General features: G+C 43.2%; 1 protein-coding gene across 1 annotated transcript; it reads right to left on the bottom strand.

The window, feature by feature from the left end:
* Nucleotides 1-85: 85 nt before the first annotated feature.
* BFSP2 (beaded filament structural protein 2) lies at nt 86-21,533 on the bottom strand. The gene is given in 8 exon segments (XM_066320972.1): nt 86-319; nt 1,115-1,335; nt 1,794-1,925; nt 7,180-7,341; nt 10,829-10,985; nt 12,857-12,939; nt 13,284-13,454; nt 21,078-21,533. Coding segments are annotated over 8 exon segments (1,386 nt in total). The 3' UTR covers nt 86-315.
* Nucleotides 21,534-23,102: the final 1,569 nt, after the last annotated feature.

Raw genomic sequence — 23,102 nt, 5'->3', positions numbered from 1 at the left:
GAGAGCTGATATTCTTAATCCAGCCTCCTCCAGCTATCATGAAAAATACTGGAGGGAAATAAAAAACCAAACAAAAGCCTGATATTCTTTATTTTTATTATAATTTTAACAACATGAGTAAATTGAAATCTGTAAGCAAAGCAATTACATGAAGAGGGTCTAATAAAGTTGTTCAAGCTACAACCTACTTTGATTGTTGAATCAAACTGAATAAAGCAGGCTGCTTTGATGGGTTTTTAGCTTCCACGAACATAATTGGCAGTGACATCTTTTGCTTTAATGGCAATGGTCTTCTGTGGGCTGGGAATTTCATAATCAGCTGAAAGTAGAAAAAGTAAAAGGATAAAAATTAAAATTGGTTACTACTACAAACAGGAAAATTACTGAACCAAGTCCTATCCTCAGTTCAGCTGGTGAAATCTCACCAGCTTCTGCAAGATTTGATTATTTTAAAGTTCTCCCTGGCCTGAGCAGAAGAGCAAGTCAAAATCTGGATCAGATTTTCACAGGTTCCATGACTAAGGGTGATTAAGGGTCTTAGAAAAGCCCAACCAAGCAACCCAACCTGAGCACTGTAAAGGTGTTTGTTTACAGGTTATCCCCAGGGGAAAAATCTTAAGAGTCGGAGCCACATTTCTTCACAAAAGGTACAGTCAGTGGTCCAGATTCTGTCCTTGGACTTCAGAGGGAACTTACAAGCTTAGAAAGGGGGTTTTCCCAGGATCACAGCTACAATATTTGGGCTGTATTGAGGGAGGAGGAGGGATGGCATAATGTATTCAAATCAAGAAACAACAACAAGTGGCTTGTGCTGCCACTAATGTAGCCCCTGGTAGTAGCTTCTTAATATCACATCTCAAACCTTCAGAGAAGTGAAACTCATGGCATGTTCCCAAACCATACCCATCTGTGGTGGTGCTGGAAACCACCCATCTCCAATACATTATGAATCTCTGTTTGATGGGATTTGGTGTGTTTCTTCCCCTTTGGCAGCTTCTCTAAACCTCACCATCTACCAGCTAGCCTTATGAAAAGCACCCCAGTCCTCCTGCTTCCAGCAACCTCACAACCCCTTCCCAGGGAGCATGTTCTCCATCCTTTTGAGGGCAGGTACCTGCTTTGCTCTCCGTCCAGGAGGCAGTGATACGCAGCAATGTCTTTCTCCAGCTGTTGTTTGCTAGTCAGCAGATTTTCACGATCCCTCTGCTGCTGCTCGGTTTCTACTTTGATTTCTCCCATCTCTGCCTCCAGCTTGGAGATGACAGAGCCTAGGTTCTGCAGTTCGATGTCGTGCCAGTGCTTGGCGTCATATAAAGAGTTCTCCAGACCCCTCTTCTGCAAGGGCAGGACAGCAGACAATAAATCAGTCAATTTCCATATGCTTCATAGTGATTTTTGTTCAGGTTTGGCCAGTATCTCTATCGACTATATATATTTTGAGAATTCCTTACTTTGGCTATCTTGATATTAAGTATTACCATTACAAAAGCTGAAGTACTTTCACAAGGTGCAGATATTCCTCACATTGCGTAGTACTACACTACCAAACCATCTCAGTGAGTTTGAGTATGAACACACCAAACATGAAAATTTGGAGCCTGATTGTCAAATGTGGTACACTTAGAGCACCATTTCAATCAAGAGGAGCGCAGAAATGTCTGCTATCTCTGGAAGCAGTATCTGGTGGAAAATGGGATTCATTCTTAAATCTACATCCCAAGACAGGAATGTTCCCCTCAGAGGTGTGTTGAGTTCACAGAGAATACACCCACTGAAAATCCATCATTCCTTACCAAGGTTCTCAAAGATTCAGTTTCTGCTTGCAAGCTCTGTATTTTGCAGGCAGTTTCGTGGAACTCGGTTCTGAGGCCCTCCACCAGCTCCTCCTCCTGGGTTCTCACGGCAGCCGTCGTCTCAGCCTGTTGCTGGTGAGAGAAGGCGACTGTCAGCACAACCCACGCAAGTTACGGTTTAGCTTCCTTACATACCCAACTGACAGTAATATTTTCACAGCTTGTGGCAATTCTGACTCTGAGTTTGATTCCTGTGTATTAGATCCCTCAGTTGAACAATTCTGGATACGTCTTAGTGTCAAAATTATCATATTCTCTAGGCATTTACTGTAAAATGGCTTATGCATACAAGCGTATTTATGTTATCCGTGTCAACAACAGCTGTTCAGAATTCATACTTGCATGTTTAAAATTATCCCTAAAGAGAAAACATTGCTGTAATTGTTCACTTTGTAGCCATACTATAATATTTCTTAAAAAGTTGTGTGTCTTCAGAACTACTCACACCTTAATTTTTTGCACCTAAGATTCTATGAGTCAGACAGCAACTCATATCACAGAGGTAAAAAAAAAATTCTTTTAATTAAGTCATAAGCTAATTATGCTATTTCCTGCTCTTGTGGCTTGGGGGGGTTTATATGTTTTTAGTTCAGCTGCCTTGAAAATAGGTGAAGGAAAAAATACCTTAGCAAAAATAGAATTCCTATATTTTTAATAAGGGCTGAGATCAAGGTTTTTCTGCCCAGAGCTCTAGGCTCTCTAGAAAATACAATTCTTCAGTCAAAACCTACATTTCTTGTGGTTGATGCTAAAATTAAACTATGCAAAATACTTCTATCCCACTCTGAAATTTCATCTTGACCCTGTTCTGCTTTTCTGATTATGCATTCTTTTATTTTAAAAGTAAGATCAAAATTTAAAAAATCTAGGACCATGCACCAAAAATAGGGGAGTTTTTTGTGCTACCATGTAAACCCCACACCTGGCATATTGTGAATGAACTAGCTTCGGTGGAAAAGGTAATTTAAATGCCAGTTAAGTCTCAAACAGAAATTTAGATTTAAGAACCTGTGTTGCAGAGGGCTGGATTTCAATCCAAGTACCAAACCTTTCCAGCAAATTGCACAGATCCTGTGTTTTCTGGAAATGCTTTGTTGGGGCTTGTACTTCAGAGAGTCATAATTCTGCCTGACTATTCCTGGTGAACCTGTGATCATGGACCTGCAATTCTTCAGTAAACCGTGTCTCCTAAATTTTGTTGAGAGTGTATTCTGCACCTTCTTAGGCTACGAGGACTGCAAATGCCTCTTTTAAAAGAGATACACAGGGAAGGGAAGGTGCCTTTGCATTTGTATTTATAGCCTACACCCCACTACCTGAAGCTTGGTTTCCACATTTACCCTGCTGGTGGCCCAAGTGCTACCTATGAATCCAGCTTGCCCTCACCAGAGGTGGCATTGAAACCCTTCCAGGAGCTACCCTAAGCTGTGAACCTGACCGTAGTGGTGTGAACAAGAGAACGGGCAGGTGGAGTAGATGGAGATGACCACATCAGGTCCTAAACCCTGAGGAGGACACAGCAAGTGAGCACACACTGAATGCACTCTAAAGCTTTTGGGACACCCTCCTTACAGGCCTACCAGCCCCAAGTGTCCATGTGTGGGGTGCTGCTGGGCATGACACTTGGCCTCAGCTTTGGGGTTCCTTCTGTGGAGAAGTGCAGAAGTAGTCCATGTGTCCTCTTCACTAAGCAATTCCTGTTTTCTGGGGACTTTTCCTATTCCTGAGATGCTCCATAAGGGAAAAGCTATACATGTAGTGACCACAAAAAACAGGATTAATGAAGGGAGAGGATGAAATCATCTTCCAAAGTCTTTATCATGTTGGTTATTATTATATTGTGTTTCCTAGGAATCTGTGGATTTCAAATCTGTGCAGTTCCAAGCCAAGCACTGTGCATGAGCACAGAATCCCTGATTAGTCTGCTTTTCATGGAGTCCAGATAATGAAAGAATGATTAGGAATGGAACACCAACACCCAAAGTTGACCAGCATGGTATCTAAAGAAAGATTCTTTTAAAAGCTCTTGAGAATTCTGGGAAAGTTTTAGCAAAGTAACAAAAAAAGAGAGAAACAACTGGCATAATTCACAAGATCTTTCAGAACCTTTTATGGAGACAACAGGCAAAGCTATGTAATTGTGTGCTCAGGGCAGAATATTTCCATGGATCAACAGCTGGTCAAGAGACAGAACATGAAGAGCAAAATTAAGATCCAGTTCCAATAAGACAGACGCTTAACAGGCTGATGCCTCAAGGTCTACTGCTTTGGGAATGAAGCATGAACTAGAAGGGTTTATGTGTGACAGAAAACCATACAGATTAGCAATGAGCAGAGGTGGATGGGAGGAATCAAACTACATGAATGAATCAGTAAGTAAAGCATCTTTTCAGGGAAAAATATTAAATAGCATGCTTGTCTTGCAAGGGTTTGAATCACTTGTGTCAATTTGGGGAAAGATTTTGACCACTACAGACAAAAAAGTGCAGAAGTGAAACGAATGGACTTAGGTTACTCATCTAAAAAGGACCCATGTGAAACTCCATTAGGAATGAATTTAAATTTGTGTGTGTTGGTGCCCAAATATCCTTGAAAAAGCTAGCCAAGACTGCAAGTCTAGTCACAAGCTGAAGCAAATGAGGCAAGGTAATTAGCTAGAAAATAACAAAAATACTACAAAATACAAAAAATACTCATGTCTAAGTCAGTGCTAGGACATCATTTGAAACACCTTGGTCTGAGCTGGTCACAGGTATACCAGAGAGTACATGCAGAAAAAGGAAGTTAATATATTAGGGACCTAGGAAAACCTCACAGAGAGCCACTGAAAAAACTGGTAATGAAGAGCAAAGGAGTGCAGGGAACTGCTCTCCCTCCTGTGATGTCACAAAAGAGCAAGGGCAAGTTTTTCACCGTATAACCAAATGAGAAAACTTAACCAAAAAAGATGATATAAAACTAAAAGCTTAGCTGATAAAAGCTAAACTCTTGTTATTTGTATACATAGTAGTAATCTGAATTGATCTGTCACTGTAGGAGATAAGGGACACAAAACTGCATCATCTGAGTTTAATTTGTGGGAAAAAAGCCCCTAGAACGTCTTGCCAGAACCTGTGCAGAACCAGAACTGATAGTTTCAGAAATGTGTGATACTCTGTTTCTTTGCTCCCTAAAAAAACCAAACCAAAACAGGAACAACTGAAACTAGTAAGAGCCTAGGCTAAGATGGCTGAGTAGGGGTGGGTTGGTTACCAAATACATGATAGAGCAGTGTACTAGGAGCTGTCAATTTTCTCCCCAAATGATATCTCTGGGCTAAAAGACCAGTTATTGAAGGCATGAAAGAAATAGGAAGAAAGAAGTTGTAAGGGTGTTTTTTCACAGGAGGAGAAGGAGCAGGAACAAGTAGGACAGGCAAGTGGGAACACTGAAGAATTTGGTGCCATCAGAGTTATTCTCATTTTGCTGAAACCTGGCAGTGGGTCAGGAACAGATTTTTCTGGGGAAAGGTCAAGAAGCTACTGAGGATACCCTGGTTTTTCAAGGCTGCATGTGCTTTGTATGGGGGCACTCTCTACGCTCATGTAATTTATTACTGTTCATTTCATAGCCATACTATAATATTTCTTAAAAAGTTGTGTGTCTTCAGAACTACTCACACCTTACTTTTTGCACATAAGATTCTATGAGTCAGACAGCAAGTCATATCACAGAGGTAAAAAAAAAATCTGTTAATTAGACAATACAGCTCACTTCCTTTGGACTGTATGAGCTGAAAATCAGGCCCCACAGACTAACTTTATGAAAACTTTGCTTAATAAAAAATTAAGCAAAGGCATTCTCACAAACTTGATGGGGCCTCTGGGATAAACCCCTCTGCTTGGCTTCTTCTATGTTTCCTAGCAATTTAGGTATCACTGTTGTCACAGGATTTTTCTTCTTTGTTTTGAAAATTAACTCAGAGCTTGCACATATGTTTGCAAACATATTTCTTGGTTTTGGTTTTTTTTTCCTCTGTTTGGCTTCAATATCCCCTACACTTCCCATGGCAGCTCTTTACCTTGGACAAGGGGTATATGTTTATATGGGTTTGCTAAGTATTTCAACAGTGCTGCTGCAGTTCTGATTTCACAGAATCACAGAATATGCTGAGTTAGATGGAACCCACAAGGATCATTGAATCCAACTCCTGGCTCTGCACAGGACCATCCCCAAGAGTCACACCATATGCCTGAGAGCATTGAGTCCAAACACTTCTTGAATTCTGTCAGGCACAGTGCCGTGACCACTTCCCTGGGGAGCCTGTTCCAGTGCCCAAACACCCTCTGGATGAGGAACCTTTTGGAAATATTCAACCTAAACCTCCCTTGACACAACTTCAGGCCATTCCCTTGGCTCGTGTCCCTGGTCACTACAGAACAGATATCAGTGCCTGCCCCTCCTCCTCCCCTCACAAGGAAGTTGCAGACTGCAAGGAGGTCTCCCCTCAGTCTCCTCCAGGCTGAACAGACCAAGTGACCTCAGTCACCCCTCACCAGGGCTCCCCTCAAAGCCCTTCTCCATCTTGGTGGCTCTCCTGATTTACTCTGCCATGCTCTTCTGTAAGAGCCAACTCGGAATGAGATGGCTTCTAACATATAGGATCATCCACTGAACTTAATGCTTTATCTGTGCAAAAATACTTCAGCCAGACACTTTGGAAAATGAGTGATCATTCATGACAGAGAAAAAGCTGCATTAAAAGGCTGTCTCAGACTCAGTCTCAGAAGAGAAGAATCCCTATTTAAAGGGAATGGATATTATCATCATTTTTCATTTCTGAGTTAATATCTAGTTTTCCCACTGCTGCCAAAGGAAACAATATTGGGAAGAAACCGACAAGGAGTCTGTAGTGTAGAGGGCAATGTGTTTTGCCCTTCTTATTTATGGACCCCTGTAAATTATTAAGTGGAGGTACAGCCCTAGTAGAAGGGTAATAACTGTGGCTTATCCTACACAGAAAGTATCAACTGATTAAGTTTGTTTTCCTTAGCCAACATTTCAGAGCCCTTGAAAGGCTCCCACAGATACCTGCGATAGGAGCAGGGCCATTTCCACCAGCGCTTAACTCTGTGCATCCCAAGAAAGTCTTTATAAATATGAGTTCATTCTCCTCTGGACTTGGACCAAAATATTTTAGATATTTAACATTTTTTCTGTTTAAAAAAAACACAACCAAACAAACAAACCCCAAAACACCCAACCCTCAAAGATATTGTGGAATATTGGAGAGATTTTGTGTTTGTTTGATATCCTGTGATGTTGGAGTGGGTTACAGAGTGCTGACCTTGGTACGGAGCAGGGCACCTGTCTCAGCACGATTCTTTTCAATGTCTCTCTCCCAGTGGATTCTGATTTTTTCCAGAATGTCATCCAGGCCACTTCCCAGGGGAACATCAAGTTCTTCCAGCTGTGATCCAGCAAGCTGCTTGTATAATACCTTCACATCCTTGAACAAAAATAACAAACATAAAGAAAGTGAACTGGACAATTGAATGGTATCTTCAGAGAAGCTCCAGGAAGAGCTCTTTTGGTGCCACAAGCAAAGAGAGTAATTAAATTTGGTCCCAAAAAGTATCTCTGCATTAATGATTTAGTGCACTAAAGGGTTTATTTTTCAGATGTGGATTTGCTTTGCTTCTGCATAGGTTCTATTCCTGCAGATCTAAGGTACTGGAAGAGTTTTCCCTTTGGTGGAAGGAGAATGAAGCCCTGCACCAAGGCAGTGCCTGGAGCAGCCCTCTCAACAGTGGCAAGTTTCTCCAGCAGCCAGTGCTTGACAGATGCACACTGTGCTGCTGGGACCCGAAATCATTATGTGATTTACTTGCCAGTAAAGCTGCAGTGTGGACTTTGGGCCAAGGAACTAACAGCTTATAGGATATCAAAACTCTTCCCTTGCTGCTGCACCATGCAGGAGCATGGCCCTGCATCCACTGGAAGATATAAGATGTGCAAAGCAGCAGGAGCTCTACAGCCTTGCAGCTTGTGTGAGACAAGTGTCTGCTTTATGCATGTGCACGTTAGATGAAGAGGATTCTCTCCTGTGGCAGCATTCTGTTCCTTCTTTACATTTAAATGCTCCAAAACCATGTAACCAGTAGAGAATTAGCAGGTCTAGATTTGCACACTAAAAGGTAGCACATCAGTTGTACATTGTGTTTAGGAACACAAGAATTAATGAGATTTTTCACACATATCTTAACTGTCTGGCACTGCAATCCTTTTATATCAACTATTTTATCTGTGTTATTGGCACAAAAAAAAGGTAGTTTAAATGCATCTGGGAATTGTGTTTGTAAACAATGGCCCCTGACAGTGACAATACTGGAAAAAATGGATGGGAATTATGTGAATCATGAACCTGCAAGAATGCAAACCTCAAAATGTGCCCACTCCAAGTTCACAAAAGCTTCAAAAGGACTTGGCATGGATTTGCTAGTGAGACCACCAGTGGAAAGAAAGGCTTGAATTAGTTCAGGAAAGTCCTCGGGACTTTATTGTTCCAGAGTTCAGCAATAGTTGATTCTAGCCTTTATTCTGTCTTAAGCAGCTTCCCCTGGTGCTGCTGCCATGGGAAAACCAGGCCTGTGCTGAAGTGGTTCTGAAAATGCTCAGGTATTCCCAAAGGGTAAAGAGAAGAGCATCTTTCCACTCTGCAAGGGCTCCTTGCTGGCTACATGAGGATCCAAGGTGGTGTTCTCATTATGCCATAGCTACAGACAGAGAACAGCATCAGCACCAGCTTTTCTGCTTTCACAGCAGTCATTGCATTACTTGGAGGTTTAAAGAGGATCTTGTTTATTTCTATCATTTTTCTCTTTACCCTCTTATCTAAACCAACTTCCATCTTCTCCTGCCACACTCTGGTGATGAAGCCACTGATTATTTTCTGCAAAATGCCAGCCTTGGAATTAGGCTGATGCAAGTAGGGAGTTGGTGATACAATCAAGCCAGTGTTGCTGAAATCTTGTGGTTGGAGGAACAACAGGTAAAAAATGTAAGTTAGGATATTCCCTTGCTTTCATGAGCCATCGCATTTCAAGCTCTATCTTACTTCTGAGGCACCAGCACAGCTGCTTGCTGTCCCTTATGAGGGATTAGTAACAACTCCATATTCAAGTCCCCATGAATAAAGATGCTGATTTGTGTTCAATCCTGAAATCTCTGCTGAAGGAAGTAAACCACCTTCATGTAAATAGTATTGGTGAATGCAGTAAGTGGGAAAGTATTGCAAAATTTGCAAGTATGGGCTCCTTTCCTGGCTGCCTGTCTGTAGTGGTGCATCCTCCCCACTCACTTGGGCCTCTCTGTGGTTTCAGGAATTCTTTATAGACCTCAGCCTTAATTGATCAATGGCTCCTGGGCAATTAAGCTTCCCTTGAGTTTGTCAGAAACACTGTCTGTTCCTAGGAGCTTCTGTTGCCTAACAAACTTCTGTTGCCTAAAAGGAAGGGGATGAGATAGTCAGCTATCCTAGCATTACCTTGGAATATTATTTGCCCAAATCATAGCCCAAGTGAACAATATTTTTGTTACTGGACTTCTGAGGAAAACTCCAATAATTACCATCGTGGATTACAGCCAGGATGGAGAATGACAGAAGACTGGAGCCAATCATCTTGGGACTCTATAAACAGGAGTACTGAGTGAGGCCCTTTGAGATCTTCTGGACTGCAGTGGGCTGTGAGCAGCAATCTCCCTCTAACTGGGACACCTCCCAGAGCTAGCAAGCTCTCAAGTTTGCAATACTCAATACCTGTTGCCAAATGCTGATGGTGGAGCCTGGGATTTCCCACTAGTCCGCAAGGCTCAGCCCTCACCTGCTGAGAGGTGCAGAAGCATCTGACTTGAATATTGCTCTGAACTTGAGGGAAAATTTTATCAGGCACTTTTGTACACACTTCTTCATATCTGTTTGTGTGAGTGTGTGAATTGATTTAAATGCTCTATAGCAAGTATAGTATGAATACTGCCATCCCAGATCTACAGTTAAGTTACTGCTGTGCTTATACGAAATCCTATTGGATCATTTTGTAAATGTTAAATTAGTCAGTGATCAGGTGCTGACAAATCCTTTAGCTATAAACCATTGACCACATCTGAGGTAAAGTTTGGACTCAGCTGCACCTAATCTCCATCAGGAGTTCAGAAAGCAAGGGGGTCTGCCCTGAAATCCATGACTTAATGGGAGAGCCTTCCCTAATCCTTTTGAACCTTTATCCTTTAGCACCTTTACCCTCTGCATCCCCTATTTCCATGTAAACCATTCTAGATTGATTCCAATCCAATTTTCCTCTGTAAACTTCATTATACAGTAAGTAATAAAATGAACCTTGCCATCAAAGTTAAATTGCACTTTCACATCTCATATTAAACCTGCTTTGGCCAGCACCTTTGATGAGGATTCTTTAGAGCCACTCCTTCATGCCACTGTCCCTGTGACTTGCTTCAGAGTTGAGCTTCTCAAGAGGGTTTCAGTTTTGGGAAGTGAGCACCTTGCTAAGCCAAGCAGGGTATTTTCATAAGGACTTGGTTAATGCTCAGCATTAGTGCAGCAGGAGCAGAGCTGCTGCACTGCACATGCACTTTCTCCTTCCATCAGGTCTCCCTGCTGAGATGCCCACACACATGACTGTGCAGCCCCTTGACCATCCTGTGGTGCCCGACAAGAAGCGAAGGGATACCGTCTCTTCCACATCACATTTATCAAATGAGACCGGGTTAGCAGCTACATGTAAGTAATTTGATCATGCCTCAGGGGTTAGTCCTCTGTGTAAAAAGATAAGGAAGAAAGAGGAGTAGGTTTCAGGAAAATCCCCCCCGCCCAGACATGGCAGGCAGAGTTTTTAATGTTTGCTTTGCACTAGATGTATGATACCAACCAGATGAAACAGGCACACATTGGCTTTGCAGTGTCCCGAGTCTGGACTTACTTCTTCATGATTCTTTGACAGCAAAGTTAGTTCTTCCTTCATGCTTTCTATCTGACTCTCCAGATCCATTTTAGTTAAATTAGCATCATCAATCACTTTATAGAGGGAATTAATTTCATCTTCCACTGCCTTTCTGAATGGCTGCTCATTTTCATACCTGCAGAGAAAAAATAAAAAGCCAAACTTCAACACAGCACAGCTCAGCAAGTACAACCTGTTGGGTTTTTTCTGAATGACATCATTTCTGCTAATTAGTGAATGTGTCCCAGACAGATGCAGAACAGACAGTATACTTTGCTATCACCTTATCTCTTCATACTTGAAGTTAACTGGCTGAAGTGCCCTGTCAGAGTGTAAGAAAACAGGCCAAGCTAGCAGTGTGTGCTACAGTGGTTATCATTCTGATAGGATTCCCATAAAAGCACGGACAGGCTCATGGTTTCTTGCTAGATCTGATATTTTATACAGTAACACCATGGGTAGCTTTTTCTCAGTTATCCTGGCTGTAAAATGAGAATACCTACTCACTTGTCTACATAGCAACTTCTTATGGTTAAAGAAAAAAAGTGCACATCAAGCATTACTTTTACTAATGGACATGCTGATGGAAGTCTGGTCCTGGTTCCAGGGTCCTGGCCCTCCCTAAGACCAAATCCCAGTAGTATCAAGATAAAGAGGAAATTTCTGTGGTTGGTTTGTCAGCTAGAATTGCTGTTGGAACAAACAGCTCATTTCCAAACCATGGGTGTAATGGTAGGGAAATTTTGGCAAGCAGTTTCTATTCCGCAGCACTGCATTGCTGTTGTTTGTAACTTTTTGGTTTAGGCTTTCCACAGAAAACGTGGATTGCATTGTGAATCTCCTTGGGTGGGAGATATTTGTGCCAAATCTGTCCAACCTGGGGACCTGGCAGCCAGGAAGGTTAGACAGGAGGGGCTGGCAGGTTAGTTGGGAACCTGCTTCATAAGCACTTTGCTCCTTGATAGCCACCTTCATTGCTGGGAGTTTAAAGCTTGGGAGAGTAGCAGCTGATCCCAGGAGCTTTCACTATGTAGTGGATTGATTCAACATTGTTTTTGTTATGTAGGCTGCTTGTCCAAGTCAGCTGACACTTCTAAAAAGTACTTTTTAAAACTACATAAGTATGAATGTAACTTGCTGGATGTAAAGCCAAATGAGTATCTCAGAGTTGTACCTTTCTGAAATAAAAGGAAAACTTAAAAAATGATTAACACATTTTGGTTTTATGATTAAATAGAATAAAGCCAGAGAGAGAGAGAAAGAAGTTTAAGGAATTATAAAAACCATAGGATATAAAAATCAATTAGTTTGAAGTACAGTTTTTGTGTCAGAGCTTGCAAAAAGCTATTTGTAAATGAATGAGACCATTATGAGTAAAAAAATCTAAAGAGCCTAATGCACTCATGCACAACTATCACGCTTTTCAAACAGAAAGACAATAAAAAAGTAAGTTTTCCAGTGTTTAAAATCATCTTCTATTACTTATTTTTCTCAGTAAAGAAAAGGAAAATCAGCACAGCCCATTTCTGTTTTCTTGTCTAACATTTCCACCCTGATGTCTGTAGTGGTGCAGTTTTCACTTTGTGGCTGTAGCAGAATGATTGTTGCTTCCAAAAAACCACTTGGTTTTGGTACTGAAGTACTGAAAATTCCAACAAAAAACCACATGGACATTTGCCTTTATAAAATGTCAACCCAATTTTGAATGAATACTGACCTCTCCCATGAGAGACCAATGTCTGTGTTAAGACAAATGTCTGTGTTAAGAATAGCTTAGGTCATTTTGCTTGTGCTTGTCCACATTTTTTGTTACTGTGAATCTTCAGAATCTTCCAAAATAGTGTTAGCACCATCATTATTTTTCTCCCAAATCAGGGTGTTGAATATGAATATGCAACTTTTAAAAACAAGCCCATTCTACTCCCTAGCTTTACACCCCTACAAAATAAGTGTTCACAAAAGCAAATTTTAAAGGAAGTGGCCAGTTGGGTGCCACCACAAGACTACCTGTCTTTAAAATCTTCAGCACAGGCTTGAATATTCTCGGTGTGCAGCATAAGACGAGCATTTTCAAGGACTGCTTCACCCACCTAGAAGAAAGATACAACAGAGCTCAAGCAATGAAGAGGTTCAGCACATGTATCTTAAGCAGATGTACAGCTTTGATTCTGAAAATAATCCTTTATCCTAGGGCTGTTCAAGTGACTCATTCCAGATAACTTAATCAATTATTTTTGTACATATAAGTTCACAAATCCTCTGCAAATAGGCTGTAACTTGTCATCAAACTGCTCACTCCTCCTAAGCCCTCATCTTCTTGTAGCAACACATTTGTTCTGATCACCAGCTCTTTGCAAGGGGCAAAATTCATTGCTGTGCTCATTTTCATCATTGAAGTCCCACTTATACTTTCTAGATACAATTTAAGCAGCACTTATGCAGTTCCTATTCTACTTCCCATATCAGCAGTCCTCTTCAGGGTCGTCCTCCTCAGGGAGCCACGGAGTACTTGTTGCTCATGCCGCCTGCGAGCCCTCCTCAGCTCCCAGAGCGTCGTTTTCCTTCTCCTAGGGGATCCTCTAGGCTCTTGCGATAGATATGAGACCTGAGAAGCCTTCAAAGATTATTACACTGATTGGAGAGATTGTGCAAGTCAGACTGTGGCATCATGGCTATGGCTCTGGGGTGTGTATCTCTAACGTCCAAGAGGCACTGGAGGGGTAAGTAAACCTGAAAGGCTTGTGACTTAGCAGCTTGTTGTGATTCAGGAAGGTTAAATAAAATGATAAAAAGGAAATAAAGGCCACTGCCTGCCCTGGAGTCACACATGCACTGAGCTATGGAGGTGATCAAAGACATGCAGAATTCAGGACCAGGCTTAGTCATCACCTCTGCAAGTAACTGGGAGCTTCAGTCACCCCATGATCCATGCTGTCACAGAACATTTCTTTGGTCTTTTTCAGGAGACACTCATGAAGATTTGCAGTCAAAACTAAATCATCTCATGAATAAGATCAGATTTTTAAGCTGGCCAGGACAGTTCTTGAAGCAGAAAAATCTTTCCTTAGATAATTAATTCTGTAACTGAGATTGCAAATCACCCAAAGCATTCTGCTTCTCCAAAGTGAAATACACCATGCAATGTGGAAACATCAAGGCTGCATCCAGACAAGTTACCTCAGGTGGATCTCAAGTGGGATTGTTGCCCTATGTTCCCACTTGCCCTGAGGCTGCCTGGTGATGAGGTAGAGGTGGGCATGCAAGGGTGGAGCATTTCTAGGTGATAATTAACATTTACCCTCATGGACAGTGGTTTACTGCCTCAAATGTCTTACAAATGTTTGGAGCAACAAATTTATAATACCTGAAGGCATCTGGTAAGGAGAAATGTGGAGAAATAACCTGTTCCTTCACTATCCATTATGTCCATAATGGATCAGGATGTTAAAAGCACTCTACATCTTTTCAATCTGATTAGGAACAAGAGATTAAAAAGTGGTTTTCTTAATTCTCACCTACTGTTATGAAAAAACAGGGAAGGTGGCTGGGGCTGAAGCTTGTTTCACACCATTGCATGGAGAACCTCTTTTCTTCAATAACTGTGGATTTCTTGGCCAATTCCAAACAATATGATAGAGAGATAGGCCATTCAGAGACATCTAGTTCTAACACATTTTATGAAAATAGCATCTGGACAGAGGAGAGATGTTCTGTAAATACTGCTGCTGGGGGTAAAAAACAAAAGTGGGGAGTGCAGCAAAAGCACAGGAGTCAGAGATGTCATGAAAGCCACAAGTGCGGGCAAAGAGACAGTCCCTCACCACACACCAGCCAGGCCTGTTGTGCAGCACAAGTACAGAAGAATTCTGGATGCTCATTTGCATACAGAACTGGCTACTCTTCATTGTTCAACCCCTTATTTCCTTCTCCCTGATTTTTTGCAACCCCACCTTTACCAGCACTATCCTCATTCCCCAAGCCCTGGGTTGTCCATCTGTGGCATTTCAGAGCAGCTGAGCAGAGCTGGGACTTTGGGGACATGCTACTCTTCTGTCTTGAGCATCCCTTGCACCAGGACACCTCAGTTTCTCATGAAGGATAGAGAGTTGGCATTTAGTCAGCACAGAAGTAGAGGGACCTCTTTGATACAGGCTCTGAAATCTTGGTTGCTGTATTTTCTACCTTTTTTTCCCTTTATTTTCTTTTTTTTTTTTTTTCCTACAGAAATTATTTTGTCTTCCTGATAATTCATACATGTGTGGATCTTCACAGATGCTTTAATTTTTTTTCTGACTCAATCAAGGAGCAGAAATGCTGCCCTGTGATTTGCCCTGCTCTGTTGAAACAAACCCATTTGCCTCCAGCAGGGATCACACACTGTTACAACATCTGACCTAAAGTCTGATGAAATTAATTGTCTTTGAAAGAACTGGGAGCATCCTGCAAGCAAAAGTAACATTAAATCCTGTGAGCTGTACAGTGTCACTCAGAGGCATGTTAATAGCAAAGTTTAGAGGCTGCATCCAGCGTGAAAGGGCTTTTGGGCTGCAACAAAGACAGAAGGAGTCAATAGCTGGTGAACCGCTACTGCCTGGATTTCTGCATCTATATGGAGACAGACTGGTTTTTAAAAGTGTTTTTCATCAGTGGTTTTGTGGATTTATTGAGGCATTTGAGGTGACTTGTACCTGCCCCACAGTGAATGTCTTTACCCTACTCCTGAGGATTCAGTCCCAACTCTCCTCTTCATAGACCAACAGCTAAAGGCAAGGGCTCTGTGAGAAAGCTCAGGGCTTTCCACAACTGCACAAAACCCCAAACTCTGCCATGTAAGTAAAAATGGTATAAACTCCCCCCCAAACTAATGTTTGGAAGACTTCAGGGATGACTGGCCAGCAGCAAGTCTTGGAAACCAGCACACATCAACTTTTCAGCCCTCCTGGAAAATCACCCTTTAAATCTGACAGTGAACTTGAAGGGCAAGTAATTAGACAGTAGTTTCTAATACTGTCTAACATGGTATAAACCACGTTTCCTGAGAAATTCCTTCTGATTTGCATGAACTGTGAAAGCCCTTTCCTAGGCTCTAGAAGAAGAGATCTAAGTCTTCTATTTAGTAGTTCTTTTGTTTGATTTAATTCTCCTATTAATCAACAGCTGGATGCAAACACACAGCATTAGTGAGACAGATCTGTAGCCACTTTGCTGACACACACGCTAAAACACATGATGCAGCAGTTTAGGAAACACCCTTCTTTGTGTCCATAGGGAATGAGAGGCCTTGCAATGCTGCAAGCACTTAGACATTGCCTCTTCTGCTTGTAAAGCAGAAGGCAGTGCTGTCCTGCCTCACAGAGCTTCTGGGAGCCTTAAGTCATTCATGCTCATGTGGCATTCAAAGAGCCAAAATGGGGAAGAGTATTAAAAATTGCAAATATTATTGCTAATAACAGCTCCTTTCAGTCACACATCGTCTTGCAACACTCGGTTCTGTCATGCATATACACGTTTTGATCACAATTTTTTTCAGCTCCTGAACTAGCACTGAATATTCACAGTATTAAACAACTACAAAGCAGCAACATTCTTCTTTGATTTCATTGCGATTTTATGGACATGAAAATGCAATGTTAATTTTTTGGAAGAAAAGTCTCATCAAAATTTGCATCAACATGCTGGCCCATTTGCTGGGTTACAAAGCTGGCATCAAGGATAAAACAGCTGCTTCAGGGGAGTGGGCAGATGCCAGACCTGATAAAGTGTGAAGTGATATAGGCACTTACTGGGAGAATTTACTCCTTATCTCCAGCAATGAGCAACTCCTGATTTTTAACAGAGATTTGGCCAAGTTTGGCATGGCAAGATTTACTGTGCTGTTCCGATTCTCAGCTGTGCTTTATCTGTAGCTTTGTATACTTTTGCTATTCTTACAAATATCTAAATCCTTCCTGACTGCTACTAAATTCATGGCCTCAGGTGTGGCCTGTGATAATGAATCCCATGGTTTAATTATTCATGTAATGGAAACTTCTCTGGCTTGTGAGTTCACTTCAGTAAAGCGAACGCCTCCATGGGGAAAGATCAGATGTCGATTTAGTCATTCCTTCCACACACACAAGGAAATGGTTGATACCAGGCCATCGCCTCCAACACATTTTAATTCACAACTAAATTCAGGCTAAAAGCCTGCAGCCCACTGCCAAGCAATAAACTCTTAATGGTCTTGGTCATGCTCTCCATGTTGAACCTTTTCTCAGAGCCTGAAGGAGGAAACCTCAGAGGCGGCAAGAGCAGTCAGTATTTGTTGCATCGCCTCAGGAAAGATAATACCTGGAGAGAGGCTGAGATTGATGGCTCCTTTGCTGATTCCTGCTGCATCCAGGGAAATTCGACTTCATGTATACATCAAGGATTTTGTAAGTACACAGGACTGCATCAGAGAACGCCTGGTTCTCAAAGCAGGAGATACCTCTTAAAACATGATCTGTAAAACTGAAATGTTGCCCAAGCACCAGGAGAAAACCTCACACCCCCTCACAGCTGCCTGTGGAGGCAGCCCAAATTTATGCTGTTGGAGGTGGCTGAGAGAACATAATTAAAACTAATTCACTGCCATCCTCTGTAGGGCAGTTGATCAAGCTTTGTGCCATTTTGTAGGAGTTTGTTGTACCCTTAGATGAGCAGCAGAGTGCTATGTCACCCATTTCCAGACACTGATCACGCACTCTGTTGTGCTAGAGTGTGTCACAAGTAACACTCAGCGACTCTTCTGACCTTGCAGCAAATAAATTAGTGGGTATGAGTCCAAATGTGGCAATTCCTCAGCCTGTTAGACCTGTGTATTCTCCAGGCTTAATATTCACACTGACTAAATGCTGACAGAAAGGCCAAGTGCAAGTAAAGGTAGCTCTACAGAAAAACTCAGGAGGTCTTTCAAATGCTCCCAACCATGCACAGGATGTCATGATCAGCCACAGCAGTGATAAAATTGGTCCAGGATGTTGATTCCATCTTCTGCTTTTGTGTTTACTCCTGTGATCTGAACTGCACTATGTGTCATCTCATAGACAAAATAAATCTCTATGTTTCCCATGCAGCTGTAATTGAACAGTCATGGAGGCTGAGCTACCCTCTTCTCTCTGTAAACTCACTCAGATTGTTTCAAGCATCCGCTTCTCCCAGGTGCTGCCCTGTTCCCTGGGAAGGAATTGCCACTGCAAAGAGTCTCCTAGTCTGCAGAAGAGACACATTTGATTAGAGAGAATTTTCTATCTAGAGATAGAAGAAGACCAGTGTGAAGCCTGGAGGAGAAGAGTATGCACAGGGTAAAATTTATATTTCATCATGAAATTGGAATTCTGTCACACAAATTCCTCTTGGCAAGTGTTTCTCATTCCCCTCTTTTCCTGTAAAAATCCTCTCATTTTGTGGCTGTCCTAATTAGTGTGTGTCCACCTGCTCTGCTAAAAGCCAGCTGCCCAGGCAGATCATTAACCCTGTGAGCTGGATAGTGGCTTTCCATCATTCAGCTCCCACCAGTGATCCCCTGCTGCAGCCAGAGCTCTGACAATTGCAAGGAAACACGTGTGGTTTTTCCTGGGGGACCCTGCACTCACACACCCCCTCGGAGTCACATTTTTTCCCTTAGCTCTGTGTTCAGGAGGTATGCTGGCACCAAGCTGGTTTCGTTGGCAATGCAACTACCCCAAATTTGGGATGCTGGAGCACATTCCAGGAAGGGCAGGAGGGAAATGGGACTTCAGGTCTGCTGAGGTCTCTCCTGTGACACTGCAGAGATGGGCCTGTCACATTTGTGATTTTGAGACCAGGAGAGTCCTTCATGGCCATGTCCTTGTCTTCTCATTAGCAGGACAAGAGGAAGGGGCTCCTGCTTAGAGACCCTCCCAACTGTGTATTTTTCTTTGCTGCATCTTGTTCACAAACTGCTCCTATCATGAGTGCTCAGGCTAAACCTGTTAAACCTAAGCCTGTTCCAGTGTTTTTTCCCCAAAAACTTTCATAGCTGCTTTATGTGAATGGCACTGAGGGGTTTTATGGCTGCCAGGCATCTCTCCCTGCTGAACCCATGGGCCTGGCTGGGAATGGGGTGCTCAGATTTTACAAGAAGCTGAAAATGGGGCATGCCACTCTTAGAGAAATCAAGGTAGATGTGGATATCTGCAGCAAATCTGAATATATCTACAGAAATTACATTTAGGAATGTATCTGCCAGGTGTCTCTCATTTCTGTTACACCTTGCTCCTGAATGCCTTTTACTTTTCTGTTTGGGAGTGTTGTGGCAGAAGGGTTCTGACTTCATGTGATTTCAGCTGTTTCTGCAGCAACTGATTTTGATGTTATTTTAATAAATGTGATGGTTTTGATGTGGGTGCAAGCATAATTTTGCCAATTAGCTCCAGGACGAATGAGTTAATTGGTGTTTGGGCTGGACAGGGTCCTACTTTCATTTTTGGTTAAATGCTTAATAAAAAAAGCAAAGAAATCTATTAATCAGAGTTGTACATAACAGCTTGGATCACATCCGTGAAAGACAAAACCCACTAAGTGATGCCTCTTTTATTGACTTAATTGAAGCAATTCAGAAAATTTTATGTGTTCTCTGATGTGTTTTGATAGTTAAATAGATATGGATGATGCTTTTTTTCCTCTTATTTTCTGATACTTACAAATGCTATTACTACATGGCTTTATTTTTCTGATGTTCCTATAGGAAGAGCCCAATATTCAGACTAGATTTCATTATGAGATACTCTTATTCACTCATAAAAAGGAGGTAGAGGCAAGGATGACTACAAAGAAAGGTTGAAAGGAAAGCAATTTGGATGAAAAATTATTACATGAGCAGATTCATCTGCATTGCAATCTTTGGGGTTTATATAATGAAAAACCAAACAGTCCTTCCTAAAGTGCTTATGGTCCCACATTTTTGGTCTTAACCATAAATCCTGGTAGGATTTACAGGTGAAGTCTACAAGAACGAAATGGGACACTGGTCTGGAGAACACGGGATGGCGGCTGCAAAGGATTAACTCCCTGTCCCCTATCAAAGCCCCCATCTTCCCCAGTGAGATAATCGGTTCAAGGAGATGGCTTTTTGTACCCCAGATTCAGAGCACCCCTTTACTTCAGCAGCTGCTCCTTTCAGGAAGCAGCAACGTCATTTACTAATACTAAAAGACAGCAACTTTAAAAGCTGATGCTTAACCGGGTGTTTCTGCTGACACAATCTTTGTACAACAGCTTATGTCAACACATTCAGAGTTCAAGCAACCTTTGTAGCATTCTGGGAGAAGACCTGCCCTAAAATTGCGAAGTAAAACTGGCCAGCCCAAGTTAAAACACACAGTGGTTCCAGGCAACTTAAAGTGGCTTTCAGGCTTTCTGAAGACCCAGCGATGGCATTTTCTGTGCCTGCACAAGCGCTGCTGGGAAGAGGTGCCAGACTCCGGGTCTTTGGAATCCTGTCTGCTCTCACTTGCTGGGAGCTGGGAAGCCAGGCTTGTGTCGTGCATCACCTTCAGCAGACAGAGCCCTGTGTCTGCTGCAGGCAGGACCTGCACGGCCTTCCTGGCCAGCAAAAGGAACTCTTCTTGTCCATGAGGTCAATACAGACACCATTTCGCAGCCCCACAACAAACATCTGTGCCGTATGGAGAAGGTGGGAGTAAGGGATGGTGGGGTGATGGCAAAGGAAAGGAAGGGAGTCACTCATTTGTGGTCATGCAATTATTATTTTTAAATAAATAGAGCTTTTGAAAACGTTCTTAAGCCAACAAGGGAATAAAGTAAAAATCTGAATTGCTGATAAAAAAAATAACAAACTCGACGTGCTTGCAATGATATCTTGTTGTGAGATAACCTGATTCAGTCCCAGCGGGTTTCTTTTTTTCAATAATTTTGATACTCAGTGTAATAACCACAGATTGAAAAAAAAAAAGAAGAAGAAGAAGAAAAGAAAAAATAAAAGGAAAAAACCCAACCCGTTCTAATCAGCCCAGACTTCGGCACCTTGGGGTGCATGTCAGTCGCTCCCATGCGCACGATGCCTGAGGCAATTCTCCCGCTTAATAGGCATCATAATGCTAATTACCATGAAGATAGATTTTAAACCCTCTGTCTAGGGCACGGTGCCTCGAAATCAGACGGCGTTCACGAGCAGCCTGGGCCCCGGCCCCGTCCCCGGCTGCCGGCGGCGCCCGGAGCTCACCTGGTGGTAAATGGCCTCCCAGCTCTCTCGCAGCGCTCCCCAGCTGCCCACGCTGGCCGCCTTCTTGTCCAGGTACACTCTGATGTGCTCCTCCAGCTCCTGGTTGACCTGCTCGAGAGCTCGCACCTTCTCGATGTACTCCACCAAGCAGCCATTCAGGCTTTCGTAGGAGAGACCCCTGCCCTTATCCAGCCCCGGGGCCAGGGGCACGGCGGCGGCGGAGCTGCGGAGACCCTGGAGGAAGACGCTGCTGATGCCCAGGGCTCTACGGGACACTCGGGTGCCCAGGCTGCTCACGCCGCCGGTGGGAACGGTGCCCACGTAGACGCCGGGGGGTCTGGACAGGCTCCCTCCACCGCCGACGCTCACCCGGCGGCCCGGCGGCCCCGAGCTCTCCGCCGCGGAGGCAGAGGGCTGCTGCCCCAGGAAGGACGACCGGCGCCTCGGCAAGGGCATGCTGTCGCTCCAGCCTGCCCAGCACCGCCGCGCAGCCCGGCCGCCTCGCCCCGCACTGGCGGCAGGGATGTGCCGAGCCCAGCAGGTTGGGGCTGCCGCGGGATTTCGGCTTTGTGCGACGGCTTTCTGGAAGGGGGGCTTTGTGCCGCCTGGGAGCGCCCGTCACATTGTCCGGGCGGCTGCTGGCTCAGCAATCCCATTTCAGGGGAAATCTCCCTGCTGCTGCTGCTGCAAATGTGGCAGATGAAAAGCACAATGGTGTTTACGGGGACAGCGGGACGGGGATTCAGTACAATGCACGTGTTAAAATACCAGCAGTGTTTTCTACGCTGACACCCGGATGATTTCCTACCCTTACAGCCCCAGGTAGAGCCAGTTATATATTACAAATGCGTCTCCTTCTCACACCAGTACTTGCTCCAGACATAGTCTACTTCAGCAAGACATTTCCTAACTTAGCAAAACCCAACCCCTGTGGAGTCAGCTGGGCCACAGCCTGAGCAGAGCCGAGCCAGCCTTTGGCCACTGCAGAGCATCGAATGCTCCTATGAGTCCGCTGCAGCTTCTGGATTTCTCTGCAAGTGGGCTCCACCACCCACCCAATATCGATATAATCTCAGCAGATTTTATGGGGACAAGCACCCTCATGTCCACCCCCTCTCAGTCAGGTTAACTTCACATAATCAGTTGCACTTTGTCTGTTCAACAAAAGCCTGTTTCACTTCTTCGCCTGCATAAGGTAGTGACAAAGTGAGGGAACTGTGAATTGAAAGAAAAGGGCGTATCAATCCTAGACACTTATTGCAGAGAAATGGGGAGATTTCCCCCGCTCTCCTTTTTATGTCACTGTTCTTTGGCCACTAGTGTTCAGGTGGGTAGTTTATAGGTAATAATAAGTAGGATGTGTTCCTGGTACAGTGCAATCCTTCACAATACAGTGTTGAGTCTGGCTTTTTCTACCTACACACAGGGATACTTCACAGCCATGATGCCGCTCCAGTATAGGATCTGGAGCACATCTTTGTAGGCACGATTGTAATGTGCTGATGCTGGACATTGCCCTAATGCAGTGTAGGTTTGTGCAGGGCCAGTGGTGAGTCTTTGGCGAGACAAGATACAATCAGAAATCCCTGTCTTCCACTGGTGCCTAATCATGGGCTCGCCAGCTTGATGGCTGGTGTTTGTTTCATTTTTTGAGAATTGCAAGGCTGCTTACAGTCAGGTCACCATTTTCTTGTGTGAAGACTGGAAACAGCGCGGCATCTCTCAGCTTTGCAAATACTTTTGGCTAGTTTAGGTATTCTGCCTTTAGATTACCAAGCAAACTGTGCTGCTTAAATGAGAAGCATCCTCCAGTATTATCTTACACAGTATTTTCAGTGTAGTTGCTCTGTGTCAAATTAAAAAATCTCCCTTGCAAAAGTAACACCATGTACAGAAAACAAATGTAATAATATGGACTTTTTTTTTTCCAAAGAACTGAATTTGGTTTTCTTTAACCTTTGTTCCCTTTGTCCACCTCCCTCTTTAAATAAAAACAAAGATCCTTGTGGGATTGCTTTTGCTCTT

This window comes from Sylvia atricapilla, chromosome 1, assembly GCF_009819655.1.
Source record: "Sylvia atricapilla isolate bSylAtr1 chromosome 1, bSylAtr1.pri, whole genome shotgun sequence".
In the NCBI taxonomy this organism is placed as follows: domain Eukaryota; kingdom Metazoa; phylum Chordata; class Aves; order Passeriformes; family Sylviidae; genus Sylvia; species Sylvia atricapilla.
This window is presented reverse-complemented; position numbering and strand designations above follow the sequence as displayed.